Raw genomic sequence first — 12287 nt, 5'->3', positions numbered from 1 at the left:
TTTATTATATTCTCTCTTCTTTCTCTTTTTCTTTCCATTCTTTTCTCTTTTTCTAACTTTAGTCTTTACTATTGCAATTACCTAAATTCTTACTTAAAATTCTATTTGAAAAAAATGTTTGGTCCAATTTATTGAGTTATTTACAAGAGGTTATTTATGCAAAGAAAGAAAAGCATGAAATTAACCGCAACATTAGAACAGATGTTTCTTCTGAATCATAAAGATAAGTTTTTTCCCATGGGGTTAAAAGAAAAAATGGTGAATATTCCCCATTGTATTCCTTCTACTTTAAGAAGTATTTCTCTCTTTTTTTCCTTCTATGATGTTTTTATTGTTCATAAAAATATAGAGAAAAAAAATTGTCCTATGTAAAAATTGGGTTTGTTAGGTTTTTTTTTATTGTCTAATCTTGTCAGAAAGCTCAGCCATGATAGTTTTGTATCAGTCTTTCATTCTCAAACTAAAACATAGAGGGTTTTTTGGAGGGGTGGGTGGCAGAGAGTGAATATGTGATTTCTGAACTTACCCTGGGGAAGGAAGAATGAGATAAAGATATTGCAAATATTTACATTGCATAGTGTGATTTTATTTTCCCAAGTTGCTTATTGAAGCACAATAACTTTAAGAAGTAAATTATGGGTATGTCATTTATAAACATCTGGCCTGGAGGTGTATTGATTGTTATATGAAAGCTATTCATTGTTTAGACTGTGTTTATTGACTAAACAATTATTTAAGTTTCCACACATCTTTCATTAATTTTTGTAAGGGCTGAATCACTTATTCCGCCACTGTTGTCTGAAATGTGATTGCCTAGTCTGAATGAACATCTGGTATTACTTCAGCCTATCTACTTATGAGTTTTTGAGTTATTTCCATAAAAGCAGAGACTTGAAAGAGACTGTTTATGCCGTGTTGCCAATGCCCTAATTCAAGCAAGAATCCAAATTAAAATATCTGCAATAAATGGGTATTTTCTGCTCCAATATTTTCAGCAAAGGTGATCTCACCTCTCAGTAACTGATTCGGCTGTCAAACCAGAGTCAGCATTTTTCCCCTCCAAAAATTCAAACAGAATTTTCATTACAGTCTTCCATTAATGTTAATATATAATTTTGGGCCATGTGTCAATTTGTAGGCTTCCAAGTGTATTATATACAGTGAACCCTCGAGTTTCGCGTGTTCAAGTATCGCGAAAGGGCTATTTCGCGAGTTTTCAACCAGGAAGTAAACTCCACCATCTGCGCATGCGTGCCCTTCCACGCATGCATAGATGGTGGAGTTTCCCCGCCGGGCAGAGGCTTCCCTGGGTCTTCCCCCTCTTGCCCCCGTAAGACCCCAGCGGCGGCGCGAGCAACGGCGTGGGCGGGCGGGCGGCACGCGCTTGGGGACATCCCAGCTCCGCTCCCCAGCTGTGGAAAACGCGCGCGTTTGGGGACTCCCTAGATCCGCTCCCCAGCTGGGGAGCGGATATAGGGAGTCCCCAAACGCGCGCGCTTTCCCCAGCAACGCGCGTGCTTTCCCCAGCAACGCGCGCGCGGTGGGGACTCCCTAGATCCGCTCCCCAGCTGGGGAGCGGATCTAGGGAGTCCCCAAATGCGCGCGCTTTCCCCAGCAACGCGCGCGCGGTGGGGACTCCCTAGATCCGCTCCCCAGCTGGGGAGCGGATCTAGGGAGTCCCCAAACGCGCGCGCTTTCCCCAGCAACGCGCGCGCTTTCCCCAGCAACGCGCGCGGGGTGGGGACTCCCTAGATCCGCTCCCCAGCTGGGGAGCGGATCTAGGGAGTCCCCAAACGCGCGCGCACCCCAGGCGCGAGCAACGGGGTGGGCGGGCGAAGGGCGGGCGGCAGTGGAAGCAAAAACACCATCTGCGCACGCGCAGATGGTGTTTTTACTTCCGCACCGCTACTTCGCTAAAAATCGATCATCGCGTGGGGTCCTGGAACGGAACCCTCGCGATGATCGAGGGTTCACTGTATATATATATGTATGTATGTATGTATGTATGTATCAAATGTTTTTAGCTGGAATTTTAAAATTAAGGGAGACTAGGATGGTCCCATGTCGGCCTTGTTCTGGCCTCATCAGCTAGCCACACCCTTCCTTACTGGGATTCGATCTGGTAGCCTCTGCCTTGTAAGGCAGAGAATTAGCAGTTAAGCCATCAGACCTGATCCCTTCCAGCGCTGTACCAGGGAGGGGCTATATGTTTTGTTTGTTTTTTTATGTCGCATCACCCTGGTATATTGAAGGAACGTCACAGCTCCTTTTTGCCTCTAGGCCCAACCCAGGACCATTTCAAGGCAGTTAATTTATTTATAGCCGACAACTATATTCTGTACGTGTCAAATGTTTTTAGCTGGAATTTTCAAATGGTCTGAGTAACCTGAATTAGGGATGCTTTTTATTTGTTTGCATGCTATTCATATATATATATATATATATATATATATATTTGTGAACATAATAAACCTTCCAAGCATCCCCCCAGTGTAGCCCCATTCCTCACACACAGAAAGGAAGATGGAGGAAGGGAAGGAGAAATAAATAGAGAGAGAAAGAAAGAAAAAGAGAGAGAGAGAGAGAGAGATATATATTTCAAGGAGCCACAGTATTTTTGCAGATTTTACTGGCCTGCAAGCCACTCCTATCCAGTCTAATTTTGTGGTTCTATGCATTATGTCAAACAGAAATAAGGAACTACAGGAGAATCCTAAATATCTTTAGATATGTTTAGGACTGAAATCCTTCACATTTTTAAAATAGTTTTTATTGATTAAATACATTAAAAACAACAAAGAAAAAATAGCAATATATTGTAAGAAAAAATGAAACAACATAATAGCAAGACAAGCGAAGACTGACAAAACACTTCGCATAGCCATAAACAACAAAATTTGTCAACTATGCAGTTGACTGCTAGTTTGCAACTTTTCAAATTCGATACTACCAAGAATTTCTACATGTTTTTGCTATATTTACATTTTCCAACTGTTGGATAATCATCTACCGAGGGGTTTACTATTCCTCTTATCTGAAATATAATGATTTTTCTTCTTGGACTAAGTTGTATAGAATTGTATTACACATCTTGTAATAGATTGCAAACACATTTCTTAAGATATACATTCCTTGGTCTGAGTGACCAAACTGTAACCTGAATTACGGATGCTTTTTATTTGTTTGCATGCTATTCAAATATCTTTTTAAATACTTATTTGGTTCTTCTGTGTTTTCATTCTATCATGTAAGCCAGTGGTTCCCAACCTTTCTTTGGCCATGCCTCACCTAAACTTCTCTAAAATCCTGAGGTCCTGCCCCCGCATGACATATAATTCTTATTATTCAAAAAGTGAACTACTCATGCAGAGGAAACGTAAAAGACCATTAACTAGGTTTAAACAAGGTTCCAATTGCCCCCATTAAAAATGAAATTGCCCCCCTGTGGGGCATGGGCCCCACGTTGGGAACCAGGGATATAAATGATTCCAACATATACCATAATTCTAAAAGTTTAGTTCTGACAGTTTCAAAAAGATAATATTATTGGTTACCTTCAGTTTAAATTACTTTGAAGCAATTTGTTGTGTTTCTTCATTTTTAAGTCGCCATGTCTCTCTTAGACTGGTTTTTGTTCTTTGACCAAAGATTCACATAGGAAATTTTCGGTATGGATAAAATTAAGTAAGACTGATTAATATCAGGGCTAAATGAGGCCAAGGAAACAATGCATTGGTGATAATCTACGTCAAAATGAATTGAGCTAAACAATATTGAAGGGTCCCCAACTTTAAGACTTCTGGACTTCAACTTGTGAAGAATTCTGGAAGTCCACAAGTCCTTAATTTCAAGAACCCAAAAATTCATTCTGGCAAAATATTTTTTCCCCCTACATAATATCTATTGACAAGACCTTCTCTAAAGCTTGTTTTAATGCTTTCTCCCTAGCAATTCTGGAAGGCAGGTTTAACAGCATTCCATTGTCACAGAAGTTAAGCATACATAAGCCAGGTGAAACTGATTTTCAAGGGAACTGTTTTTTTCAGTCTGACACAAATGTTTGCTCTTTTGTAAAAAAAACCCAAAACAAAACAATGTGCTCAATAGAGGAGATAATTTTATGTAAGTTAGAAAATATATATCTCAGTGGCACCTATTTAATTGCCAAATTTTGTTACTTAGCCACAAAGATACACCCATAAAAATATTACTATTATAGGGCAAGGTGATTAAACTGTGCATATTGATAGTTTTTGAGGTATACATAAGGAAAATAACATGTCATGCTTTGTCAGTATTTTTATTTGATTCTGATTCATGATTGTAGTGAAATTTGAACCTAGAGAGAACTTCCTTGTGCACCTTAAGGTCTAGAGAAAAGTTAGTTTAAAACCAAAATAATAGACAGTTTCAGTGATTCAACCTGGCCTGACGGAGACACCATTTTTTTTGTTCACTACTAATCTATTGCTTTTATTTCTTTCTCAGTTAATATTTTCAGATTTGTGTGGAAGTAAGCGATATGCATTTTCCAGGAATTTATGTATGGTTCAACTACAATGTCAATTTAATGTTGTTGCTCACATCTCTATGCTTTTGCTGTAAACGGATTCTTCTTTTTGTTTTCTCTTCTTATTTTTACCACTAAAGGTGCTGGTGGCTGGACTCCACTTGTATCAAATAAGTACCAATGGCTCCAGATCGATCTTGGTGAAAGGACTGAAATTACTGCTGTTGCTACACAAGGTGGATATGGGAGCTCAAACTGGGTTACCAGTTATCTCCTAATGTTTAGTGATAGTGGAAGGAACTGGAAGCCATATCGTCAGGAGGAAAGCATTTGGGTATGTTTATTTAATGGTCAATTAAAATTACTATTGGGTATATTTCTGTAATATATTTGATCAGGAAAAAAAATGATCAAGTGCGGTCACTTTTAAGTTTAGAAACAGATTAGACACAAATATGGATATTTTAAAACACAAGCCAACATTATATTTAAACTTGATGCATATAATATGCAATGATGATAGAAGTCATGGTAATACTACTAGTCAAACTGGCGGGCCATGGGCCAGATGTCTCATGTGAAAGCCACATCCATCCCAGCTCTGCAAAGGCAAAACCCCCATCACGATACGTCACTATCTGTCATGTAAAGCAATCGAGTCTGACACCCTTGTACTAGTGAAACAGAGAGTATAGAACCTAAATGTAATAATATAGACATTTTATAAAAATAATGAGGAAAAGTCTACTTTTTCTTTGAATCTGAAGTATTATCATTTTTTTTACAATATCATTTGAATTCTAGATAGGATCCTTAACATCCATAGATATTTTTCTTCGTTATATGCAGTACTACTTAGCTTAATAGTTTTAATCTGTTTGTTCACCATATATTTTAAAATGCCTTGCTGCAGTAGAAATTCTATCATATCATTTGAGAAATCATATGTATTTGTTTTATTACTTACCCTTTTTAGGAACCTTGCAATTAGTTTCAGCTTATTGGAAATTTTTCAGTTGTATTTTACCCATTGACTTTGTTGTAACAGTTTTAATTGTCTTTGTGAAAGTTGGGAACTTTTAAATAGTCTGGGTCAAATCCAGGCACAACTGGATTTGTCAAAACTATCTTACCCCATTAGTTTCAAATGACTACATCTGCATTCACTGCAATGTATTAGTATATAATTTCATTTTTAACAAAAAGTGTAAAGTTCAATTATTGAATAATTTAACTTAATTTACTACAGTGATATTTTTCAATTAGTTTCATTTGGAATTCTGAACAAAATACATCAGCCCTGAGGCCTAGAATAAGCTAACTATTTCTTCTATAAGCTATTGTGCGTAATTAATAGCTGATAATGTAATGTCTAAACCTCTTAAAGATGTATACATTCATTCACTGAATGGAACAATTTATAATTGAATAAGTTATTATTACATAATTTAAGTATTGAAATTACAACCGATTTTCAGAAGAAGCTTCAAAGTAACCTTTTGTGATTTGGATAATGGATCCAAAATGTTAAAAGAATTACTAAAACAGCAAGTAAAATTTATTACAATGAAAACTTAAATGCAACTAAATGGTATAGCAGAAATAGAAGAATATGAATGGTTAGGAAAAGATTAGAAAGTAAATTATATTATTCTCTTTTCATGGCCAAAGCAGAATACAGCGGTACCTCTGCTTAAGAACGCCTCTACTTAAGAACTTTTCTAGATAAGAACTGCGTACTCAAGATTTTTTTTTGCCTCTTCTTAAGAACCATTTTCTACTTAAGAACCCAAGCCTGGAAAAATTTCCCAGGAAATTTGAGAGTGGCACAAAAGCCCGGCCAGTTTCCTGCCATTCCCCCTTTAATTCGAGCCATCTCAGGCTTTTCTGAGCTGCCAGAGGAGCCTTTCGGGGGTGCTTAAGGAGGCTTTGGCAGTCCAGAGCAAACGGAGCATTTTCCTTTCTCTGAATGCTTGGAGAGGGAATAAACCTCTGCCAGCGCCCAGAGAAAATAAACACTCCCTTCATTCTGGGCAGTGACTGTCCTTCTCCTCTTCTTCCTCTTCCTCCTCCCACCCAAATTCCGAGCTTTTATTTCTTTACTAATGGCTTTGCATGCATTTTCTTTTACATTGATTCCTATGGGAAAAATTGCTTCTACTTACAAACTTTTCTGCTTAAGAACCTGGTCACGGAACGAATTAAGTTCTTAAGTAGAAGTACCACTGTACCTGTAGATAAGAGAGACATTGTCAAATCTTTTAATTTTTTTTTATTGGGAAGATACATCTACAACTGTTGACTGTTTTCTCCTGTATGTACAGTTTTTCCCCAGGGAAACATTGGGGATAATGAAAACAATGAAGCTGCTTTTGATCTCCGTTCCAAAAGCTATACTGTATATGTCATTTTTCATTAATTCATTCTTCTTTCTCCAGCCCCCCCCCAATACTTTAGCAAGAATAAAGGGGCGAGCAAATATCATTCTGAGCTTCCTTCAATAGGAATTTTCTCTGAAAATTTTCTCTGAAAATGAGGCTTGTCACAAATTTTGTAAACTGACATATTTTGTTAACAGATGACCTTAAACATCATTAATGCATTAATAACTTGCATGAATTAATTAATAATTATGCATTAATAAAAATATTAGCTACTTATTAAAACACTTTGCAGAGAATTTATAGCTGACAGTTAAAAGGCATCTGAGATTATTTAAACCAATCCCTTTCCTTAATACAGGAATTTATTAAACTATCACATCCAGAATCCATTTTAAAATCTTAGTAAGAAGATAACATCATTTTAATACTCTCATAATTTCAAACTGTTTTGCCCATTGTTTCAACAGACCCCATAATGACTCCCTTTTTTGTGTAATTACCATTAGATGTTCTTAAATTGTGACAAAGATAATTTTGTAATTTGGGGTATGATCATTTTTCCATGTTATTGATATCTGAACTCATATTTTATTGGTTACTATCATATAGTATAAGGATCTTAAAATAGCTCTGTGAATCAGATTTTGCAAATAACTGAAAGGATTATTTTGTTGTATTGTGTATGGACACTGCATGGGTTATAAAGAAGGTAATTTATATTCATCTGGGCATTATTGATATAAAATTATTATTCTATATGTAGACTTTATTAAATAAGTAAATATTTGTACCCGATATTGGATTAAACTTGCTAACAAATTCTAGGCTTCACTACCTTTTGTTAATCGATTTTCTGAGATACTCAGAATCAAAAAATAAACAATTCTAAGTGCATATTTGATTGTTTTATTAATATAAATCCCAATGTCAATATATACTTTATGCTTTACTATGTTTCACTAACTTCAATGAGACAATTTAAAACAGTTGACTTCTTAATTTTATTTTGATAATCATCTAAACCAGTGATGGTGAACCTTTTTTTCTTCGGATGCCAAAAGAGCGCTTATGCATGCTATCGCACATGTGCAAGTGCCCACACCCATAATTCAATGCCTGGGAAGGGCAAAAACAGCTTCCCCCTCTCACTGGAGACCCTCTGAAGGCCAGAAACTGCCTGCTTTCCAACTTCTGGTTGGCTCAGTAGTTTCATGTTTCAGCCTCCCCAGGCACCAAAAGTTTCCCTGGAGCCAGGGCAGGATAAAAACGCCCTCCTCTATTCCCCCCGGAGGTTTTCTGGAAGCCAAAAATGCCCTCCCAGAGCGTCTGTGTGAACCAAAAATCAGCTGGCTGGTACACACATGCACGTTGGAACTGATCTAGGGCAACGGCTCACGTGCCAGCAGATATGGCTCCGGGTGCCACCTGTGGCACCCATGCCATAGGCTCGCCATCATGGATCTAAACTGTTTGGAGCAATAAATGACTCCTGAAGTATTATTAACAAAAATGGGAAATAATTTGCCGGTGTAAAATTCTTGAAACTTTCCTCTGTAACTTTTTTATTTTAGAATGCTTTTGACTATGGTACAGTTTTCTGATGAAGCAGCTGTTGTTGTTGTTGTTATTATTATTATTAATTATTATTAATTATTATTATTATTTATTATTATTATTATTATTATTATTATTATTATTATTATTATTTATTAGATTTGTATGCCGCCCCTCTCCGAAGACTCGGAGCGGCTCACAACAACAAAATAGTACAAATCCAATAGTTAAAAACAATTTAAAACCCTTAATATAAAAAACAATCATACATCTCATACAAACCATATGTAAAGCGGAAATGACCGGGGGGAATCAATTTCCCCATGCCTGATGGCAGGGGTGAGTTTCAAGGAGTTCACGAAAGGCAAGGAGGGTGGGGGAAGTCCTAATCTCCGGGGGGAGTTGATTCCAGAGGGTCGGGGCCGCCACAGAGAAGGCTCTTCCCCTGGGTCCCGCCAGACAACATTGTTTCATCGATGGGACCGGGAGAAGGCCAACTCTGTGGGACCTAACTAGTCACTGAGATTCGTGCGGCAGAAGGTGGTCTCGGAGATATTCTGGTCCGATGCCATGAAGGGCTTTATAGGTCATAACCAACACTTTGAATTGTGACCAGAAATTGATCAGCAACCAACGCAGACTGCGGAGTGTTGGTGTAACATGGGCATACCTTACTGATAAAATACATATTTCAAGGAAACATATTGGCCCTTCCGCAGGTAATTGCTTTTATATTTGATTTTAAATTAAGATCAAATCAATTGCATATATTCTCTCACTTAATTTCTTTCAAGTGGTATTGACTTAAAAGTTGAGATTAATATATCTTGGAGTTCAAGGCTCTGTGTATTAGCAGTTATGGTCTGTAAGCAACTTGAGAGTCTCAGTGCCTAAATGAGAGAAATATTTCTTGATCTTGTCTAGTGTTCCTTGGGTTGAGCACTAATAGCTATACTCATACTTTTAGGTAGCAAGCCCTATTCTGAAACTTTGTATAAAACATCCCGAAAATTGAAGAGGGGAGCAGTATTAACCATGGGATCTCTTGCTTCCCTCAAAATGAGGGACCTTAGTGACAGATGTCAGATTCTTCACAATTAATTAGAAACAATTCATCCAAGAAATAGAAATTCAGGAGAGTATTGTTGAGTATATGCATGTATACATAGCTTAGATTGATGATATTTATCAGAAGGACAGATAAAGTTGTCATACTAATATTCCAGTAAGTGCCTTCTTTCAAATGTGACACCTATGAAATTTTAGGAAGGCAAAACTCTTGGCCAATTCTATGCAACATAGGAATATCCCCTCTTGAGGTTGGAAAGCCACTTGTCACTGTTTTGATAATTGACACCCTTTTTAGTAGTGTACGAAGTAACTCTCACAATAGGAAGTGGGATGTCTGGTGGAATCATCATCCTTCCATCACTCTCTTCACTCTACTAGGAGGACATGATAGACTGGCTTTTTGAAACTCTGCACAACTGCCTTCTTTTCTACCTTATCATAGAGGAGTGTAATTGTTGATTAATAGGCAAATTGAACTGATTTGCTCCTCTCTGGAAGATATTACATGATATTTCTGTTTGAAATGCTTTTGATAAAAGTATAATCATTATACTGCTCTATTCCTCATTTTCCCTTGTTTATATATCTCATATTGAGAGTATATTTATTCATGTGACAATGTTTTTCTAATATAGTGTGTTTGTGTATTAGTGTGTGTGTGAGAGAGAGAGAGAGAGAGAGAGAGAACATTTAAAAAAAGATTATTTCATTCATCATATTTATTAGATTAGATTAGATTTATTGGATTTATATGCCACCCCTCTCCGCAGACTCGAGGCAGCTCACAACAATGGCAAAACAGTACATAGTGACAAATCTAATATTTACCAATCTAATTACAGTTTTAGGTTAAAAAATTTATAAAAGCAACCCCAATATATATAAAAAACAAGCACACAATCAATCATATACCAAAACAACATGGGCAAGGGGGAGATGTTTCAATTCCCCCATGCCTGATGGCAGAGGTGGGTTTTGAGGAGTTTACGAAAGGCAAGGAGGGTGGGGCCAATCCTAATCTCAGGGGGGAGCTGGTTCCAGAGGGTCAGAGCCACCACAGAGAAGGCTCTTCCCCTGGGTCCCGCCAGACGACATTGTTTAGTCGACGGAACCCGGAGAAGGTCAACTCTGTGGGACCTAACCGGTTGCTGGGATTCGTGTGGCAGAAGGCGGCCCCGAAGCATATTATTATGCTTACAAATTTATTCACTGGAATTTAGATCTTCAAGTAGAGCTACTAAGGATTATAAATTAGTATGGATTTTCCCCTTTCAGAGAGACATCTACTTCCAGAAGAAAGTTAACTGAAAAAGTTCACTTTTGAGTAGGAATGGAAATGTCTACTCTAGTAAGGACAAAAAGTTGTTAAGAGTTACTCAGGGAAATATTTGATTCTATTTTATCAAAACATTTTCTTTCCACTCAGGTATTAATATAATTTATTTCCCCATTTAAGTCTTATGTGGAGCAGAGAGGACAAAAGTGTAATTGATAATAAATATGAGTGAGACATAAACCATCTATCACTAAAATGGAATCACCCCACTTCAATAGGAATGTTTTATTAGTATCTGTAAAAGCTGCTATTCTTACAAAGGTAGCATAAAGAGACAAGCCAAAGCTTGAGGGAAAAGTTTACATTTTCATTATAAGAAATATAATTGAGTACAATGATCTCAGATAATACTTCTGCAACCAGTTCCTTTGTTCTATAATTATTTTTCTTTAAAAAAAATGCAGTAGCAAATAAGGCTGAACAATACTGTATGACTAATTTTGTATTTTTAGCAAAATATAGTTAATTTTAGTAGCTGCAAAAAAAATTGATATATATATATTATATTTTAAACAATGTCTCCTCCACAGAAGCATGGAAATTGTGCATTTATTTTATAACAGAACCTAAAACGTATGAAAAACGGTTGCAGGGACTTGGCATGGCAAGTTTGATGAGGAGAAGGACCAGGGGAGACATGTTAGCAGTGTTCCAAAATCTTAGGGGTTGCCACAAAGAAAGAGTCAATCCATTCTCCAAAGGACCTGAGGGTAGAACAAGAAGCAATGGGTGGAAGCAACTTAGAACTGAGGAGAAATTTCCTGACAGTTAGAACAGCTGGTCGGTGGAACACCTTGCCTCCAGAAGTTGTGAATGCTCCAACACTGGAAGTTTTTAAGAAGATGTTAGATAACCATCTGTATGAAGTAGTGTAGGGTTTCCTGCCTAGGCAGGGGGTTGGGCTAGAAGACCTTCAAGGTCCCTTCCAACTGTTGTTGTTATTATTATTATAAAGACTGTTATCATTTATAATTACAGAATTACAATTTTAACAACAAAGATTATAATTTGAATTTAAATCTATTTTATTTCAGAGTTTATGGGGCTACATGCTTTATAGGAATTAAAAGTTCACATATCAAATATATCACTTTTTTTCTGGCCACAATTGCATACCTGAAAAAAAAGTATTGGGAATGAAATCCACTTCTTGATAAATGGCAAGATCAGTGAAATAACTGAGAATACAGTGTTCCCTCAATTTTCGCGGGTTCGAACTTTGTGAATAGCTTATACCACGGTTTTTCAAAAAACATTAATTAAAAAATACTTTGCTGTTTTTTTCATATACCACGGTTTTTCCCAGCCAATGACATCATATGTCATCGCCAAACTAATAATTTTTGCAAATAAATAACCAAAAAATTTTTATTGTTAATAAATAATTATGTTTATAAATATCAGGATCACTAAGTGTCTTATTCAATGGTGA

General features: G+C 36.9%; 1 protein-coding gene across 1 annotated transcript in view; it reads left to right on the top strand.

Moving 5' to 3' along the window:
- The first annotated feature begins 4080 nt into the window (after positions 1–4080).
- The window catches only part of CNTNAP4 (contactin associated protein family member 4), a 185748-nt gene continuing 177541 nt past the window's right edge, over positions 4081–12287 (top strand). Inside the window, exons 1-2 of the mRNA XM_070742803.1 lie at positions 4081–4122; positions 4651–4844. Of these exons, the coding sequence (XP_070598904.1) occupies positions 4095–4122; positions 4651–4844 (222 nt within the window). The 5' untranslated portion in view covers positions 4081–4094. The remainder of the gene's footprint in view (positions 4123–4650; positions 4845–12287) is intronic.

The sequence above is a fragment of the Erythrolamprus reginae genome, chromosome 2, assembly GCF_031021105.1.
Source record: "Erythrolamprus reginae isolate rEryReg1 chromosome 2, rEryReg1.hap1, whole genome shotgun sequence".
NCBI classification, from domain to species: Eukaryota; Metazoa; Chordata; class Lepidosauria; order Squamata; family Dipsadidae; genus Erythrolamprus; species Erythrolamprus reginae.
Note: the sequence above shows the minus strand (reverse complement) of the source record. Positions and strands in the feature narration are given on the sequence as shown.